This window comes from Myotis myotis, unplaced genomic scaffold (genome assembly GCF_014108235.1).
Source record: "Myotis myotis isolate mMyoMyo1 unplaced genomic scaffold, mMyoMyo1.p scaffold_m19_p_12, whole genome shotgun sequence".
NCBI classification, from domain to species: Eukaryota; Metazoa; Chordata; class Mammalia; order Chiroptera; family Vespertilionidae; genus Myotis; species Myotis myotis.
Genome location: NW_023416316.1, coordinates 59,359,098 through 59,378,251, shown reverse-complemented (window position 1 = coordinate 59,378,251; position 19,154 = coordinate 59,359,098). Strand labels below are relative to the sequence as shown.

At 42.7% G+C, this 19,154-nt stretch overlaps 1 protein-coding gene across 7 annotated transcripts in view; it reads left to right on the top strand.

Annotated features, from left to right (window-relative positions):
* Nucleotides 1-11,770, top strand: part of SLC24A2 (solute carrier family 24 member 2) — a 229,181-nt gene extending 217,411 nt beyond the window's left edge. For all 7 annotated transcript variants that reach the window (XM_036331261.1, XM_036331258.1, XM_036331260.1 and 4 more), the window contains 2 exons: nt 4,605-4,771; nt 8,976-11,770. In XM_036331261.1, coding sequence (XP_036187154.1) covers nt 4,605-4,771; nt 8,976-9,225 — 417 coding nt within the window. In that variant the 3' untranslated portion in view covers nt 9,226-11,770. The remainder of the gene's footprint in view (nt 1-4,604; nt 4,772-8,975) is intronic.
* Nucleotides 11,771-19,154: the final 7,384 nt, after the last annotated feature.

The window sequence follows — 19,154 nt, the reverse complement described above, 5'->3', positions numbered from 1 at the left end:
TTAGGGAATCATTAACAAAATTTACTGAAAATATTGGCTGATATACCCAAAGTTATTCCTACAAGGTATTTTATATTATTACTATCACAGTTATCTTAATGACATTTGACTTCAGATTATTCTTCTTGGATATTTCCTCAAAATCACGGTCCCCTGAAGAAGTTCTTTTTGCCACTAAGTCATTATTTTCCATATTCATTGAGAGACAGTTGCTACCAATTCCTGGCAAAAAAATTACTGCAGAGGTGGGCTGCTTCTCAGCCTTCAGATTTCCAGGCTAAAATGATGGCTTTTCCTAATAATCATTTTTATTCTTTCGTGCACTGATAATGAAAAAGCGGGGCTTTTCACTTGCTGGAATACGTTGTTTTATAGCTACTTCTCTTTGCCATCCTAGAAAACATTATTGTACAGGCTTTCACCATTTTCTTTTCAATGCTCATCTTTACTCCACAATCTTCTTTCCTTTTCATTCTCTTGTAGAAAAGCATAAACAAAATGCCTGGAACAATAATAATTACAGAAAGTCCCAGAAATATAAAGAGAAGCCTCGCTTTCCAATAATAGATGAGAAGTTTCTCTTTCTTTCCTCCCATAGAAATGTGTTTCTCTTTCAAAACATCCACACAGCTGATCACAATAGCAGACTCTGTTCTGAGAAGTGTAGCTCAAATTCTAATGTTTGTACTTTTGAACTCTACAAGCTATAAAAATAGCGAGAACACCACTTAGTCCTCAACTGTTTTGGTATCCACAGTTTTACCAATAATAAATCCTATTTGATACCCTTATTTGACTACTATTTGGCCAAAAGGAGTGCCCTTCACATAAAATGCTTTATGCATATTTCCCTTTGTATTTGTTCTTTTTACATAGTTTTTGCGTCGTGTATCTTTTTCTTAGTAGATTTCATGGGTGATGAAAACCTGTGGTTAAAATCTATACTGCATCTAGTATGAAAAGTTAATTCTAAAAGTCAACTAGGACCCTATGTCTCTGTTTAGCCAATATGACATTTTTGCAAATCTTCCTTAAACCAAGGCAGGGAACTGCATCACAGAATATTAGGAACAGCACAGGATTTGGATTCTGAGTGCTTCTATCATTTGCTTTTATTAAAAATCAAGGAAATCCGCTCCCCAAGAGGCTCCTGGTGTCCTTTTTAGCTCCAACTTTCTCTGATGCTCCCCAAAGTGATCTAGATGCTATCCCATCCATGCACCCATCACCTTGCCTCTGGGCAGCCAGAAGTCCCTTCAGTGAAATTCACTCAAAATGAGCTTAAGTAGAAATTCTCCTTCAGTAAAAGTGTTCCTAGAGCCACACAGATTCATCGGAGGTTTGATGAACAATGAAAATTCTTCATTATTCGTGTGATTTCCTACACTGTGGACTAACCCCACTAAACCAACTTCCGCTTCTGCTGGCTGTACATTGATAAATGGGAAAGGGAAAGGAAAAATGTCTGAGTTATCATAGCTCATATTTATGGGACATTTACTTTACGTCTGACGATGTGTTATTTGCTTTATAAGCATCATCACATATAATTATCACAACTCTAAGGTGGATGTTATTAACCCCATTTCACAGATGGGAAAAACTGAGCCTCAGGGAAGTTGGCTAGTTGCACTAGGAGTGATAGGCTAGGATTTGCACACAGAGTTCTTTGTATCTCAAGCCAGCACTCTTAACCACACCACCACTCTAATTCCTTCATTGTTCTGTCTGCACTGGCATTCAAACTCCAAATATAAATTGATTTTGAAATAGTCACCGCTTTAGAACTTCCTCTAAGAAGTTAAATTATTACGAATATTAAATAGATGGGAACTCATTGAGGGTGACAACCATTTAGTCAGCTTCTTTGAAAACGTTTCACTCCAAATCTAACAAAAATAAGTCATCAAGGAGAACATTTTGCTCAAATAGGGCACTTAAGTTTTTCTAGGGGAATCAGTGAAAGACATGCTAAAAAGGGGACTTATGAAATACTTTCAACAATAAAGATTTAAAAAAGAAAAACATGCTAGTAAAATCACCTACGTATGCAGCTTGCTTTGTTTATTCAGCAGCTATGCAAGCTGTGCTCTGCGTAATAGGAAGGCCATAGCAATAAGGCAACCACCCTTTGTGCATGGAGCTTCCTTTCTCATGGGAGCCGGGAATTCGTGCACCTTGAGGACAGGGCAGACTAGTGCTACTCACCAGTCTCTGGAGCAGGCATGACCAGCAAAATAAAAATAACTCCCAACTATGCTTTTAAGCTAGTGAGAACTAAGCTATCACTTATAAGTCAAAAGAGGGATTTAGAAATGTGCTTATTCTATTCCCTGAAAATCTTTAAACTTACATCCAACTTCGGTCCTTTAAGTTTTTTTCAAAACTTGTGGACATCATCAGGTAGGCTGTTGGAAACCAAGTTGAAAGCATTATCTTAAAGATTTTCAGAAGTCCCCAAAAGACAAACAAGTTGCTCAAGAGAATGGAGGAGCTTCCATGTGAGGCTAGACCAGGGGTGGGCAAACTTTTTGACTCGAGGGCCACAATGGGTTCTTAAACTGGACCGGAGGGCCGGAACAAAAGCATGGATGGAGTGTTTGTGTGAACTAATATAAATTCAACTGGAGAGCATTATGCTAAGTGAAATAAGCCAGTCAGAGAAAGATAAATACCACATGATCTCACTCATTTGTGGATTATAGAGAACAACATAGACTGATGAAAAGGGACAGACTCAAAGACTGAGAAACAGCAATCAGGCTATCAATCCCCAGAAGGAAAGTAGGGGAGGGCGGGGGTAAGGGGAAGAGATCAACCGAAGGACTTGTATACATGTATATAAGCCATACCAATGGACATGGACAACAGGGGGATGGGAGCATGAGTGTGTGTGGGGGGGAGGTTGGGGGTTAATGGGGGGGATGAGGACACATTTGTAATACCTTAACTAATAATAAAAAAATAAAATAAAATAAAATAAAATAAAATTATGTGCCTAAAATTAAAAAAAAAAATAATAATAATAATATAAATTCAAAGTAAACATCATTACATAAAAGGGTATGGTCTTTTTTTTTTTTTTTTTAGTTTTATTCATTTCAAACGGGCCGGATCCAGCCCGCGGGCTGTAGTTTGCCCACGGCTGGGCTAGACCAATCATGTCAAACTCAAAGGCTAACACGGGCCAAATAAACAAGGTTTAAGTTTATGTGGGCTGCAAAAAAACCAAAAGCTTCGATTTTCATAGAAACATAGGTTTATTTTGATAGAGACATGCTGAATACAAAGGGCTGAGATAAATGAGTAATTGTTAACATAAAATAATAGAACATTTTAATAAAAATTAATATTTTTTTCTTGAACATTAACTTACCAGACACTGACTATAACTGCACAAATTAATAAGCGTAACGCAAATAAACCTATTTTTCCTGTTCTCCGAAAGCAAAATATTTCCTGTTGCACACACCAAACAAGTCAGTACAAGACTAATGATGTGGCAATCGGCTGCTAAAATATTCACTGCTAGTATTAGTGGAGAGAAATGATGCGCCTGTGGGTAAGGTGTATAAGTGAAATGAATGCAACACGATTATAGTAATCAGTCAATAGCGAATGTTGTAGTTCGTTATTAATTATGTATAACAGGATATTGTAAAAATTAAGTTACCAAATTTTTATTAAAACGTTTCTTACATACCGTTATATTGGCTGGTCCGCAAAAATATTCATTGTGGGCCGCATCTGGGCCTCAAGTTTGACATGCTTGGGCTAGAGACCAACTATGCATGGTCGAACTTATCAGTCTGTAAAAGTCAAGACCAAAAGAAAGTATAATTGCTCCCCTGGCCTTTCAATAATGTGTGCCATTTACTAAGGGCTTTTCCACAAATTATCACTTAGTCCTCACAACCACCTTGAAGGTGGGTATGACCATCACCACTTTATACGTAGATGAGAAAGGGAGGATCCAGCACATTGCACAATGCAGTCATTTAGCAATAGGTCAAGCACTTAATAAATGCCAGCCCGTAGATCAGGTCCTCTGATTCCCTAAACGATGGTTTCTTCATTGCTGCCTTGCTGATTTACAGTTCTGTATTATCAAAGCAAAATCAGCCAGAATCAAGTTTCCTCTGGAAATGGTAGTTTTAAGTGTTTAAGAGGAGGTTATGGACACTAGGATATGTTCAGGAAACGTGGGGGTGCTGGCTGTAACTCTTTAGCCTTCAATGGTAAATCCAAGGACATCTGCCACAGAATTTGGTGCCATTGCCAGGCACTGACCAGTTGGTGTTTTTTTTAACTATTTTCTGCTTCCTCTGCCCAATCTTAGTAAACCATACAGAGGCTTCCCTGTGTAGCCTTTTTTGAGATTATCTGTCTAAACCTTATGTGAATATTCCCAATCTCTTGGGTCTGAGTATCATTAACATATAAACTCTATGGCAATGATTGTAGCTTATTCCTCTTTATCATTTCAGTGCTCAGCACAGCCCAGAGGAGGAACTCATTAAAAGGGTGTTGCATTGAAATGTTTGTGGATTGAGTGGTTTTGTGACTACAAACTCTCACATGTTTGTCCCTGTCATCACTTTTAGGTTGGAGAGACAATTGGCATTAGTGAGGAGATTATGGGCCTGACCATCTTGGCTGCTGGGACCTCCATCCCTGACCTTATCACCAGTGTCATAGTGGCCCGGAAGGGGCTTGGGGACATGGCTGTATCCAGCTCTGTCGGAAGCAACATTTTTGACATCACCGTAGGGTAAGTAGAGACAGTTCTAGAAAGATGCACATCAGCGTCATCGCTGTCTTTGCTTCTGTGAAGACATGACCAGGATCTCTGAGCCCAACACTAACCAATGTGAGTAGGAAGTAAAGACTGAGAATACCATTTGGTGTCACCGATTCCATTTTTCATTTTCAGAAAACTTTTTTTAAAATATATATATTTTTTTATTGATTTTTTACAGAGAGGAAGGGGAGAGAGATAGAGAGTTAGAAACATTGATGAGAGAGAAACATCGATCAGCTGCCTCCCACACATTTCCTACTGGGGATGTGCCTGCAACCCAGGTACATGCCCCCGACCAGAATCGAACCTGGGACCTCTCAGTCCGCAGGCCGACGCTCTATCCACTGAGCCAAACCGGTCTCGGCCATTTTCAGAAAACTTAATGAGGAGTAAGTTATCCCTAGACAGGCAGAAACACATACCTGTGTACGGAGTGAATGTTGTAGGAAGTATTTTAAGAGAATTTCACTTCTGTGATTGCATTGGCTACATGTTCTGTGATCATTCAATAGGCAGGCATGACTGAGATGATCTAGTAGTTTCACTATATGCTTTTTCATATTCTAATTCTAAATAAAGTCCCTATAGATCTCAGGTAAGATTTGGATTATAAAGCAGATTGGAACAAACAGAGACCCGGCAAAAATATCTCATCTCCTTCCTTTGAAGGGCTAGCAGGTTCGCATTATCATTTGTTTATCTGTGCTGGTGAAGATGTGCTAGGTGTTTTGAAAGTCAGAAGATGAGATCTGTTCTTACAGTTCAGCAGACTGGAGTTCTCAATGGGAATAACCTCTGAAGTGGCTCACACTGGGGAGGGGGCTGTTACTTCTGTCATTTTATGTAACAGTCAAAAGTAAAGTTAGTCAGATAAATAGCCTTCAGTGGCAGCCCCCTGAGAAAGTCAAACATGGGGTGTTCTCCTGTATTCCCAGGAGAACTGGGCTCTTGACACGTGAATCTGGAAACTCACTAAAATGGATCTGCTCTCTCATTGAACACTTTAGATATTGTTCTCTCTTACACCTCTCCATCACCTAATATATATGATAGTAATTTTTCATTCAGTGTCTACGATGTGCATTGTACATACATTTTTACCCATTTAAACCACACAGAGATTCATAAGGTATTTTATCATCCTTGTTTTTCAGATAAGGAAACTGAAGGGTGCAGAGTTCATAGTAAAAGAGGTAGCTGGGTTTTGAAGAGTCTGTGCTTTCAAATGTAGACCATCTGTACATAAATCCTGCTTTGAGCTTCCACTGTCTAAAACACCTTTAAGTTCCAAAGGTGCCCTCTCCTGCCATACTTCCTTTCTTGACTGGCCCCTGTCACTCAAGAGCCCTCCCTGCCTGGAAAACTCCAACTTATCCTTCCAATGTCAACTAAAATAAGGGCTTCTCTGATTCTCTTGGGCCTGAACTCTTGTCATGGTCATGTACATCAGTCTGCCGGCTAAACTGAACTCCCCAAGAGCAAGAACTCACCAAAGCCTAATACATTGTCTAATGCATAGTAGTGGCTGGACAAATGTTTGCAGGATGGATGGATGGATGGATGGATGGATGGATGGACAGACGGACAGACAGATGCCTTGGAAGGTGTATGTTTCAAAGGAAGGGTATCCCTAATATAAATAGTATTTCTCAGTTCAGCTACCTACAAAAGAATAGTTTTCTTGGCCAATCTCTTGTAAAAAGGAAAACAAAATGTTCTATAGTATAAAAGAGAAAATCCTAAAAACTGGGGAAAATTACAAGTGTTCTAAGTCATATTTGTCAAGTTTTTTAAAAATAAATATTCTAGGAAATTGCAAAATGTTTTTTGTTCATGGTTCTTAAATTGTATATTTAGTAACAAATGAAAGTTGAAAGAAAAATCACCCCTAATCCAGTAGTAACCCAAGAACAACATCAGCTTTTGTATGTTTTCTTCCAAATATTTCACAGTTTTCTTAGGGAATATTCAGTTTTATCTTCTTAGAGGGCTTTTCTTTTTCCATTTTAAAGGCATTTATGCCTGGCATGGGGTAGGCATCTATTAGCAAATTAGTAAATCAACCATTTTTCTAAGCTTCTTCATAGCTCTCATAATTAACATTTTATGGCTCTAAAATATCCCATGCTGTTGTTTTTCAGTTTAACCATTATCCTTTAGTAAGGCCTTTCTATATTTTCTAATTTCCTGCTATTATGAGTGTTTCTATGAACCGTTGTATGCAGAAAAAAAACTCCTCTTTTAATCATTTTAAATAGGATAAATTCTTTCAAGAAATATTGATGAGTTAAAGATTATGAGCATCTTAATGGCTATTGATGTATATTTTCCCAAAAGTCTTTCCCAAGAGTTTATACCAATTTACAATGTTTTGGTAAAGGTTCATAGTCTTGCTTTTATTTTCTTTTTACTTAAGATTATTACATATTCATGGAAAGGATTTAGACAATACATATAAAGCATAAATACAAATCACTGATAATTCATCACTACTTAACAAGTTCCCTATTATTAGAGATTTAAGGTATACCCAGTTTTTCACTACTCAAAATAACACAAATTATCATTTTTCTGGATAAAGTTATATCTGCATTTTGAATTATTCACTATGTTCCATCCCTGACAATAGAACTGATAGGTCAAAGGTATGAAAAATGTCATTTTCCCCAAAGGGTTTTTGCCTATTTGTGGTACCATTGACCACCTCTTTACCAGAACTACTCTGAGTGTGTGTGTGTGTGTGTGTGTGTGTGTGTGTGTGTGTGTGTGTGAGTGTGTGTGGATTAACAAGCTATGGAAAGTGTGTAAATAGAATTGCCCAGGGCAAGTCCCAGGAGAGGTTTTGGTATCATCAACACCAGCACTCCCCTCCCCTTTGATGACTTCCCATTGCTGACGGCAGGGTGCCGGCGTGCCCCCTCCTGCCGAGAGCTGGAATTGCCCCTATTCCCTGCAGTGGCTGAGTGGAACGCTCCCCTCCTGACATCTCCACCGAAGTAAGCACCTCCTAGACAGCTTCTTGTGAGCAAAGTGCCTGTAAATGATCACCATGAGGCAGTTATCAACCACTTCAGCGTGGCCCAGGTTAACACATGTTCCTGGATGGGGACCCGCATGTGCCAGGCTCTGGGAGTTCAAAGATATGTACATATGGGCTCTACCTTCGCATGCACTCTCCAGCAGAGGAGACGGGTGTAAACTCACTGTCCCTTTGCTCATTGTTTCTCTCAAGCTCTGTGCTTCTCCTTTGGAGAGCGTTGTGTTTAGAGAGGGTGCTTCCTCTTCCACACAGCTGAGGCCAGGCCGAAACGGAACCTCCCTGAGCCCTGGGCTGTGCAGAGGGCTCGGCCCCTGGGTGGCAGCGTTCGGTTTCCCCAGAGTCCCACGTTTCCAGCCACGTTCCCTCCAGGGAGGCCTAGCCCACTCTCATGGTGCACCTGGCAGCTAGCTCCTCTCCTGTCTTCAGAGTCGCCATTCTGGTTAGGAAACAAAAGATGTTTCCATTTGTTAAGCCAAATGCAAAAGTAGAGAACAGGGATAAAAATCCATAATAAAGTTTTTTTAAATCACATCACAAATGTAAGATACTGCCTTCCTCAGACCTTTCAGAAAGGTCATTTTTAGTGAAGAGGGTGTCCCATTCTTTCCCAACATAAACTTCAGGCAGCCCCATGGCATTGGCCCCACCATCAGCATTCATCTGCACTAGCTTTTTAGGTTGTTAATTAAGTCATTGCCATTTCTCTCTCCATTTAGAAAGAATAACTCTTCCATCTTCACTGCTGATTTCCATATCTTTTCTCCATTTGTCTTCTCCTCCTCTCACCCGAATGCTCCAGGTCACCCCTGGAGGTCTGAGAGTGACATTTCCATCTCAACTAGGGATGATTATTTCAAAACCAATTCAGAAATCGCCTGCCGCAGTCATGTCTTTGATCGGATCCAAGTGGAGAACACATTCTCTCCATGCTCCCTCACTCGGTGGGGACGTAGATAAAGGTTTTTAAAACTTGCCTGACTTCCTTTGTGACTTCCGGGCCAGCCATGCCCAAGTCATAGTGAGCCTAACAAGACACCCCTTTCCCAGTATAGATTCCACGAAGCTAAGGTAACCTCACCTGCCTCCTTCACCCTGTCTGCCTGCCCCCTGCCAACCCTGTCCTCTCGCCCGCAGGCTCCCGCTGCCCTGGCTCCTGTACACCATGATTCACAGGTTCCGGCCGGTGGCCGTGAGCAGCAATGGCCTCTTCTGTGCCATCGTCCTGCTCTTCATCATGCTGCTCTTCGTCATCCTCTCCATCGCCCTCTGCAAGTGGCGGATGAACAAAGTGCTGGGCTTCATCATGTTCGGCCTCTACTTCGTGTTCCTCGTGCTCAGCGTCCTCCTCGAAAACCGGATTCTCATGTGCCCGATCTCCATCTAGAGGGAAAGCCATATCTTGAACCAGCAGCCCGGGTGGGCCACCCCCACCCCGCTCTGGGTTCTAGACTCCCTGATGTCTGGAGAAGAGGCAGCGGGCACCCAGCCCGGGCATGTGGCGGGTCCCTCCATGGAGGACGTGAGGAGGGGTAGACCCACAAGGACCCGCCGTTTCACAGGCTGCTGCCACCCTTGCCTGCTGACATGGCTTCATGCGAGAGGCAGAGGGAACTGTCCATCCGAGGCTTCTCTGCACTCACCACTGACAGGTACTCCTCGCTGGTCGGAGGTACATTCTCGGTACTGATGCAAACAAGGACAGAGCTGCGTGTATACCTATACGATATACAGAGTATAAATAGATGCACATGAGCACACCGCCTGTTCCTGTACTATACCTCTCCTTCCACACCTATAGAGTAATACACACCTGTACACAAACACAAAGAAACACCATATATATAAAATTATATATATATATAAATACACATGCATCTTTTCAGGGATAGCTCTAATATATTTATAGTATCTATTTGAAGAGGGGCATCAACCTTCTGTGTGAGCTTTACCTCTTAAGGGCAAGAGGTACACCAATGGAATCATTGCTGTGACCTTCTGCCTACCTTGGACTTCCTGGGATCCTGCCGGGTAAGGGGGATGCTTCAGGGACATAGGTTTCAGGAGAGAGGGCTGGGTGGAGAGGGTCTGTCGTGGTCCTGGGTTGAGCCCTCCAAACATTTCCACAAGCCAAACAAAGAAGACTCTCTGCCCACCCCACAGGGTTACCTGGGCCAGAAGGAGGTCAAACCCAGATTTGGTGGACACTGGTTTGGGGGCAGAGGGACGGTAACCAGGGTTGTTGTTTTTGGTTTGTTTTAAATATATATACTGCCCCAGCATGCAAGTAGAAACTATGATTGCAAACCAAATTAGCACTCTTCTAGGACAGCGAGACTATATAAAATCAACCTCTGCTGTTCCCATGCATGTCCCATTGCCATCAAAAGAAGGGAGGCAAGTTGTCATAGATGCAGTTGTCATTTAGACACATTTTGATGCTAAGGGCTCTCATATAATCCAAATGCTGCCCTCAGAGCCTGGATATATAATAAGAAATTCCATCCAGTAGAGGCGCTTAGTGAGACTTGCCACCTACTGGGAATGGAAAGCATAGCTCTTTAAAGCATCTTCCAGTGTGATCATAAAGGGCTTCGGTGTCTGAAGAAATCATTACTCCTTAAATAGAGCTCAGTTGACTCTGACCAATACTGCTTGGGTTGAGGCAGCGTAGAGATGTTTGGGAAGGAACTTGCACACGAGGAATGTTTCCGAGTCCTCGGTGGACGGGTGCCAAGACCAGGATTTGGTTAACGTTCATGCACCACCCATGTTTCTCCTGCCATCGGGACCCACCTGGGACTCTCTCTAGCTTACAGAGTACACAGGCTATACTCGACAGCTTCTTCACACTGGCCTCCAGCCAGCCCCGCCAAGGTGTTGATTTCCTGATTTTGCTCAGCATTCATGGGGTAGTTTCATTCCATTCATGCAGCGCCCCCAGGTTCTGTTTGACACCGTGTATGATTTCTCAGATCTATGTGAACAGAAAATAAAACCAGCAGGAAAAAAAATGGCCTACTACATTGATGGAAAATATGCAGTTTTTCATTTCCCCGAGTCACCCTTTTCCTAAAATCAGTTGAAAAAGTCCACTGAGGATGGCTCATTCTTTCGTACTCATCCTACACCTAAGCTGGCACACACCCCACCTGGGGGCTCTCCCACTCGTGTTCTCGGCTCCAGTCTATTGTGTCACTGACACTGCTGTGATTTAGTTGTGAGCGCAGACCTCCTAGCACAGGGAGACAGGGTGCAGACAGAACTCACCGCTGAGAAAAAGAGGAAGGGGACCTGGCATCCAGATCAAGCTCAGTATTCCTTCCGCAAAACCTCAGCTCACTGCGCAGGGCCTGGCAGTAACAGCCAGTGCCCCTCACTGCACAGGGCCTGGCAGTAACAGCCAGTGCCCCTCACTGCACAGGGCCTGGCAGTAACAGCCAGTGCCCCTCACTGCACAGGGCCTGGCAGTAACAGCCAGTGCCCGTCCTTGCTCCTCACCCACATGCAAAAAGCGCTTCTCAGGGAGGCCCCCTGGGAGAACAAGCCGCCGCCCAGGAGGCAGCCTCTCAGGTCTCCCCAGCGCTGCAGGGTCTGCCTTTCAGTTGTGTGAGGTAAACCTGCATCTCCTTCCTCAAGGGCAACATTCTGTTTTGAGGCAAGAATTTGTGCTGGTTCCCTAGAGTGAAGGAGAATAAGTGAACTTTTAGTGAAAAGCTCTGCTTGTCTTCCCTGTGTGTGACTTGAAGGGGCGCTGGCAGAGTTGGTTATTGCATGGATTTGTATTATTGACGGGTTTTTTATGTGAAAGAAGGTTTGAGTAGGTGACTTTGACTCCACCGCAGATAGACTGTAAAACCGGAAAGGATGGGGGAGATCCGGTGCAGCCCTGTTCTTCCTCCAGCACTTCCTAGTGCTCCCCTCATCCCCTCCCACCCCCCGCCGCACCCCCACCCCCGCCTCCTCGCTTCTTCCCATTAGACCCCAGATCACAGCGAAGACTCATCCAAGCAGCCAAGGAGAATTTCGCTTGCCTGGGAGCCCCATGGCATAGGGACCCTTGTGGCCATTCATGAAGATCTGTACTTGAGAAGACACACTCTCAAGGCCCAGTCCCCACCCCCGTGGCGCACACTGCAGTGTGGTGTACAGGCACCGTCTCCTGCCCCTGCGGGCCCCTCGCTATGTGTCTGTGAGGTTAAGTGTTGGGCTACGGTGAATCCAGAGAGAAGTGTACGGGGTACAATAGATCTTTAAAAGCGTAAAGATCATTCCCATAAGGAAGTTTCTTTCCTAAGTAGGTCACCGCTACTGCCTCTTCTGCATGCCTGTGTGTATACATATATAAACATATATCTTTATAGCAGATCTATATGTGTATACACAACACGACCACTTACATCCTCACCCTCTTAGCCAATCACATTCAGGATTCAAAAGCAGGGAGCACACGTTTGCCAAAGTGAAGGAAGGAGAGTCGTGCTCACCAACAACTCAAGGGAACATTTCCTCCTGCCCTCCCAGGGTTTGTTCTGTGCACATGCACATCTCGACATACACACATGTGCCCAACCCATGTATTTCCCCACCCCGAGCGTATAGATTCACAGCCTTCCAGCCATGCCCCTAGTGCTGATGGAGACAAAAATACACAACAGAAAAGTACAAGGGGGGAAATAATTTGCACTGCAGATACTCTTCGCTTCCCTGGAGCAGGGTATAAAATAATGCCAGAAATTCAAGAGCCAACTTCTTACTGCTCAATCTAAAATAAAGGAGCTGCACCATTTACCCACGGTGAAGGGCACAGGTCTTGCTGTCACCTCCCCGCCGCCCTAGGCAGCCTCAGGACAGGAGAGCAACCTGGCTCAAACTGAGAATGCCCAAACGGAACCTTCTAAATTGGGAACTCCCCCGCCGAGTCCAGCCGCCCTCTGAACCCGACGAGCTCCTGAAGAACTGAAGCTGGGGATTAGATGGTGTTCCGCTCAGGCCGTGGGCTGAGCCGAGCAGTGACAGATCCGGAAAGCACAGGCCCTGTGCAGGGAAGGAGAGGGAGTGTCGCTTATCAATTTGGCGGATGCGGAAGAATATCCTAAAGCCTTTTCAGACGGTTTTAAAAAGACGCAGGGGCTGTTTCATATTCGGGGGAAATGCTTTGTAAGGCTTTTAACAAGCGGCACCTGACAAGGCCCATTATTATTTACTTTCTAGGGAAGACTCAGATCAGGTGGTTTAGAGCCTTTTCAGCAAAACACAGCTGCCTCGCTGATGAGACATTGGATAATAGTAAAGTACATCCATTCCTGGGCAGGGAGAGAGTCGGCAAACTCCCCACCATTGCTCGCAGCTCTTAAACCAACTCTTCTGTAAAGGGAGGTAGGAGGTGAGCTCTGAAGGGAGCCCCCTCCCCCACCGCCTTCACAGAAAGCTGACCAAGGAAATGACAGCAGTCAGGGCTGCTGGCCAGGCAGAAAGATAGAGGAGATGGAACTTCTGTTAAGTGCTTCGCTGAAATGATTGGCTTGGACTGTCTGACATGGGTCCTATGACCGATCTGCATACAAGCATTTCAAAACACTCCAGTAAGCTTTATTCTTTACCTCTACCAGCACACACACACACACACACACACACACACACACACACACACACACACGAGAGTATGAGGCTGCCATACTTCCTTGTACCTAGGCAGATTGCTACTCCATTCGTTAAGTGGCCATATTATAAGCGTCAGTCCTGTTCCAAAAGAAATAAAGAAAATATCCTCAGGATGATTTCTGGAGAAGTCAGCTGTCCCCTGAAAGCTCATTATAGACGCTAATACTCATCCTTGCTAAGCCAGATCTCACATAACCACTGGCTTAATATTTTTAAAGACACACCCTCAACTCTTATAGCTTCCCCAGCAATACTGTCTTCATTTAGGGCTTATCATTAAGAGGGAGTTGATGTGGGAAGAAAAAAGAAAGGAGAAATCAAGTTAGCTTTACTGGGTTCCCAAGAGAGTAGGTGGCACACTGATACATACCCCCAGGTAGTTAAAATAATTACAACATTCAGGCTTTTTTTAACCAGTTACAAGAGTCCCAGATTTAAAACGTTCCCCTTCTCAAGGAGGCCTTGGGGAAGGTAGGTAATACGCCCCTGGTTTGCTGTCTCTTTAACTTTAGCTTCTTGCCTCTGGATCTTTGTGTTTCTCTTTTAATCTCACTTCTTCGTAATCTCTGAAATGGATAGCAGACAAGGAAAGCAATAAAGGGCACTCACAACCAACTAAACTCATTTCTTATCATTACACCATCCCAATGTTTGTTTCCCTTCACTGGGCTGTGGCGAATGGGGACTGTAGGCATCTGTGGTAGTTGTAGGCACACTCACGTTTGCTACGGAAGTAACACGAGCTTTCCACCGAGACCCCGCCCACACACACACAATGTGTGCACTGTCATTTCACACCCCTTCCACGCACAGCCCATCAGTCATGCTCAGAACCACCTGAATTTCACAGGCGTCTTTACTCTGGCTAGTGACAATTGTCTTTCAAACGAGAGAAAGCGCTACTCAGGACAAACCGATCGACCACTTAGTCATTTTTTTAGAGACGAAAATGACCCTGTAGTTATGACTGGATAGACAACTGTGTTCGAATGTGTGAGAGACTGGGCAACATCAGATGATCTAAACCAAAACACTTCCGCCAAATGATTGGTGGACAGACTGGAAAACAGATAAATACCGAAGTTTGGAAAAGGGTTATGGGGTTTGCTAAAGGCTTAATTCTGTTAAGAGTTTGTCCAACTTATTACCTTAATCTAAAGGACCCCCTCTTGTGGGAGAGGGGTCCCAGCACAGACATGCCTGGTGTAACCCAGTTCCATCAACTAACATTAACAGCCATCGGCATCAGAAAAGTTGCCTTCCAGGTGAAATCTTGCCCTTCAAATCGATGACTTCACCTGTGTTTTTCTTTTTGGCAGAAAAGAACTGCATGTGGGCACTCTTTCTATTTACCCTTGACACAGTTAGGAGTCACCACTATGTAATCCTTTATTTTCATCAAAACTGACTTTAGATTAGTATTTTTGCATCATTTTTCCTAACCTTCTTCATAAATGTTACAATTCTTCTCTATTAAACCTAATTTATAAATCCTTGATGTTGCTCTTAAATTATGGAACCTTATGACTAATCATGATGCCAGTATGATGTCTGACCACACCTGGATTACAGCCTCGAACCTAACCCTCTGCTCCCTCTTTATGCACCCATCTGTGGCCCTTACCTTTCAGGAAATCATACTTCTTTACTCACTCACATTAATCTTGGTTCCCTGTGACTCCTGTATCTTTCTCTCTCTCTGTGTTTGCCCAGTGCATTTGAATAGGTGTCTTACCGACTAGGAGCCACTCTCCGCTTGGCCTTATGGAACCTCCATCTGTTTATTCCAACCCCAGGTCCAGTTTTCAAGTCCAGGTTGGACCCAGTGCTTAGTCCCCTTCAAGGTTCTCCCCACCAACACCCCCAGTTTACTCGCACTTGGCCAGTTTAATGAGCATTTCTCCACCTCCTGAATGTGAATATTCAAAAACACTAGACTCCTGCCCCCAGCAACTTAGGCTTTGCATAACTGACTACTACTTGGGTTGGGAGGGAATCCTTCCTAATTGCTACTAAACTGTGAACAGAATTCACAATCACAAGACAGCAGAGTCGCAGAAATGACCTGGGCACACACACAGGCATTTATCCTCCTGTGAAAAGTGTGAACAGTGGGTGCAGCATTATCTCGAGGCCTTGGAAAGGTCAAGTTCCTGAGCTTCGTTTTACGGTTATAATCCCACACTCACAGGGAACTCAGAATGGGGGAGGCACCACTGGAGATCATTCAGAAACTCCGGACCTGCATTGGCTTACCCAAAAGCAATTTATATTTTCAGTTTAAATAGGAAACAGGGGCAATGGTTGGACCGCCTCTTACCACTCAGTATTGCAGCGCATTTACTTCCTTGTGTGGTAGGTTGGGTGCGAATTGTAAGGTTGTTGATTGGCATCCTGGCCCAGGAAAATGGGTGCCAGATGTGCACATGCTCCTGCATGCTCACATACGGGGTTGCCCAGTCCTTCATAATGGACCTGTGGGTAACTAAGGCCTTGGGACTGACAGGGTTCAAACTCAACTAACCAAAAGAGAATATTTTTAAAATCATGTCATACACACAGAAAGAATGAATGGAGTCTGGATCCCTGAATAAAATTATGTTAAGGATAAAATTACATGCATGAATTAAGGGTAGATAATTCCTTGCCATTTAATTAAACAGATCTTCAATTCTTCTCAAGATAAAACTGAAGGATATTGGATGCCTTTTGGGTTTTTAATTTTTTAATAATTGCACTTTATAGTACTTCACAAGAGACAGTTGTCTTAATTAAAGCCATAAAATACCAATAATGCATATATTCAGGGCTTCTGAATATAGTCAGTTAATAAGCAGTCCATGAGTGATTCCTGTTTTGTATAGTTTGTTGTAAATTGGAGTCCTCTTTTTTATTGCATAACATTATTGTCCTAGACAATCCTAATCTACATAAGTTTTAGGTGTGTACTTTAACAAAACTCTGAAGATCAAAGAAAGTATTCATTTCACAAAAGCATTCTTCATTTTCAAAATAGCTTGTTACATGGATCCGTTAAGTGGCAAGTTCTGATACTGTATTGAAAATCTTCCTTTTTTAAAATTATAGATGTACTACTTTTCAGGAATCCATTTGTTATGTAAAGCAAGGTTCACCCACCTGGAGAGTGAAATGGATAATTAGCAAGTATATAACTGGGAAATTTAAAGTTTGTTTTCGTGTTTATATAAATATAGGATGGGTCTAAGAAGTTCCCTTATAAAAATGGCAAAGAGAGATACACAATTTATCAATAATTTCTTGATTTTAAAACCTTCCATGGGAGGGCATATAAAACTGCACACTTCAGAATGCATTAGGTTTTTCTCCCCTTTCTTCTAAAATGCACAATTTCTGGCCTAGTATAATAGACTTACATGTACATACAGGTGCCCCCACTGCTAAAAATTCTGGTATTTCACTTTACCATGACTGTTTATGTAATTGGAAAGTGAAAAGAATAACTAAAAGCCAATTAATAGCCTAGAAATATTCACCACAACTGGGTAACTAAATTACTGATATAGAATAAGTATGTATGTTAAATTGGGCGACCCCTTTGATTTTCCGCATAAATGGCCATTTTCCCTGAAGAAAGTGTCTGGACCCAGTGCCAGTGATGTTCCTGTTAGGACTGTGCTGTGGTCTGAAGGGTTTCTCCAAAGAAACTCTCCCATCTAGGAGAGGGAGTCTCTGTCGGCGTACTGCCCTGCTGAAACCTGCATACAAGTCCATATGTGCCCTGCGACTAGCCTAGATGTCTCTAGTTCGAGTTTTAAAAACTCTAGAAGTGCCCGGCAAGTGTGGCTCAGTGGTTGAGTGTTGACCTATGAATCAGGAGGTCACGGTTCCCCAGTGTAGGGCATGCAGGAGGCAGCCGATCAATGATTGTATCTCATCATTGATGTTTCTCTCTCTCTCTCTCTCTCTCTCTCTCTCTCTCTCTCTCTCTCTCTCCCTTCCAATCTGAAATCAATAAAAATATTTTTTTAAAAACTCTAGAAGCAACAACTTCCAACTCCATGCAATCTGTGTTCTCAAAGAGCCATCTATATATATAAAAGCTACGTGACCGGATTACCGAACGACCATTTGACCAGTCACTATGATGCACACTGACCACTAGGGGGCAAATGCTCAACACAGGAGCTGCCCCCCTGGTGGTCAGTGCGCTCCCACAGTGGTAGCGCCACTCAGCTGACCAGGATGAGTGGGGCCGGGATGAGTGGGAGCGGCTCCACCTGGGATCCCTGCAGACTACTCTGAGGGACCCCACCGGTGCATGAATCTGTGCACCAGGCCTCTAGCCAAAAATAAGAGTGAAAGCTACCTTTCTGCCGTCATGAAGTTGCTGCTAGCCCTAAAGAAAGATAAATTTTACATTTGTTCTTTGCATATTTTTAAAACAGACATGTCAACATTGACCTCAACATAGATATTTGCCCTAGATCACGTAAACTGTTTGTTGGACAGGTGACATTAAAAATCTCAGAATGCCATTTTTGTAAAGGATCTTTTTAGGGATAGATGTCATCTGATGCTTCCCTTGCTCGCCTCCATTTTCAAGAAGCATTTGAGCACCTATCTTTATCCCGACAGGAATCCACTTGATGCACTTCCAACTTATTTTTGTCACTGTCTGTGTGTTTTGTTTATTCTGAACCGTTTTCACGGGACGACGAGCTATGTGGAGATTCTGCGTCAGTTGATTCTTGTGAATATGTCTGTACATAGACTGAGCACTGTATTTATTTGTACATAGGCTGTTTGGGATAATGTGTTTCTGTCACCTGGTCTTCACTCTGATAAAGGGTGTTTCTTCACTGTGTTCATGTTACACTTTCCACACTCTTGTGCTTCTACTACTGGTAATCAACATAGAATATCACTCTATGTAACTAAGTCTCCTCTGTGTGAAATATAACAGTAATAAAATTGACTCCAAAAAGTGTTGTTGTTGTTGTTTGGAATAATCCTTGCCTTCAGCTAATCAGGACTCCCAGGAACTCAAAAATTGATACACAGTTGTGGACGCTTCACTGTGAGAATTCAAAGGAACAAAAGGGCAAGCAGGGGTCACCGTTAGTCATAACCACCATTTATTCCCCGTGTGCTTACTCGTGTCATTTGAGCTTCTAAATGTCTGAGGGAACCTTCTGCACTAAAAGGATGTCTCTAACAATTGGATTTTAATTCATTAAATATATTGAAATTGTAAATTCAAAAGCCTAGTGTTCCCTAAGCCTTTAAGTTCATTTTAGAAGTCTTATTATAAATCTAATGCTTTTATGCAAAAATAAGAATTCACAGTCACTTCTTTGATTATATTCAACTCACTGAGAAGTTTAAAATATTAAACTCTAAATAATTAACCCAATTTATGAATTAAATTTTCCCAGGCACTTCTTAAATTTTACACATTTAACATACCTAATTCTCTCAACAACTCCAAAAGCCTGGCAGACAAACCAAAAAAAAAAAAAAAAAAAAAAAAAAAAAAAAAATCTTCCTATGCACTTAACCAATTCCTATTAATCTGGTAAACAAATAAAATATAGTAAACCAGGTTACCTTAAATGATATTTAAGTATCATTTACAAACTTAATAAAAGTCACTATGCCTTTAAAACTAAT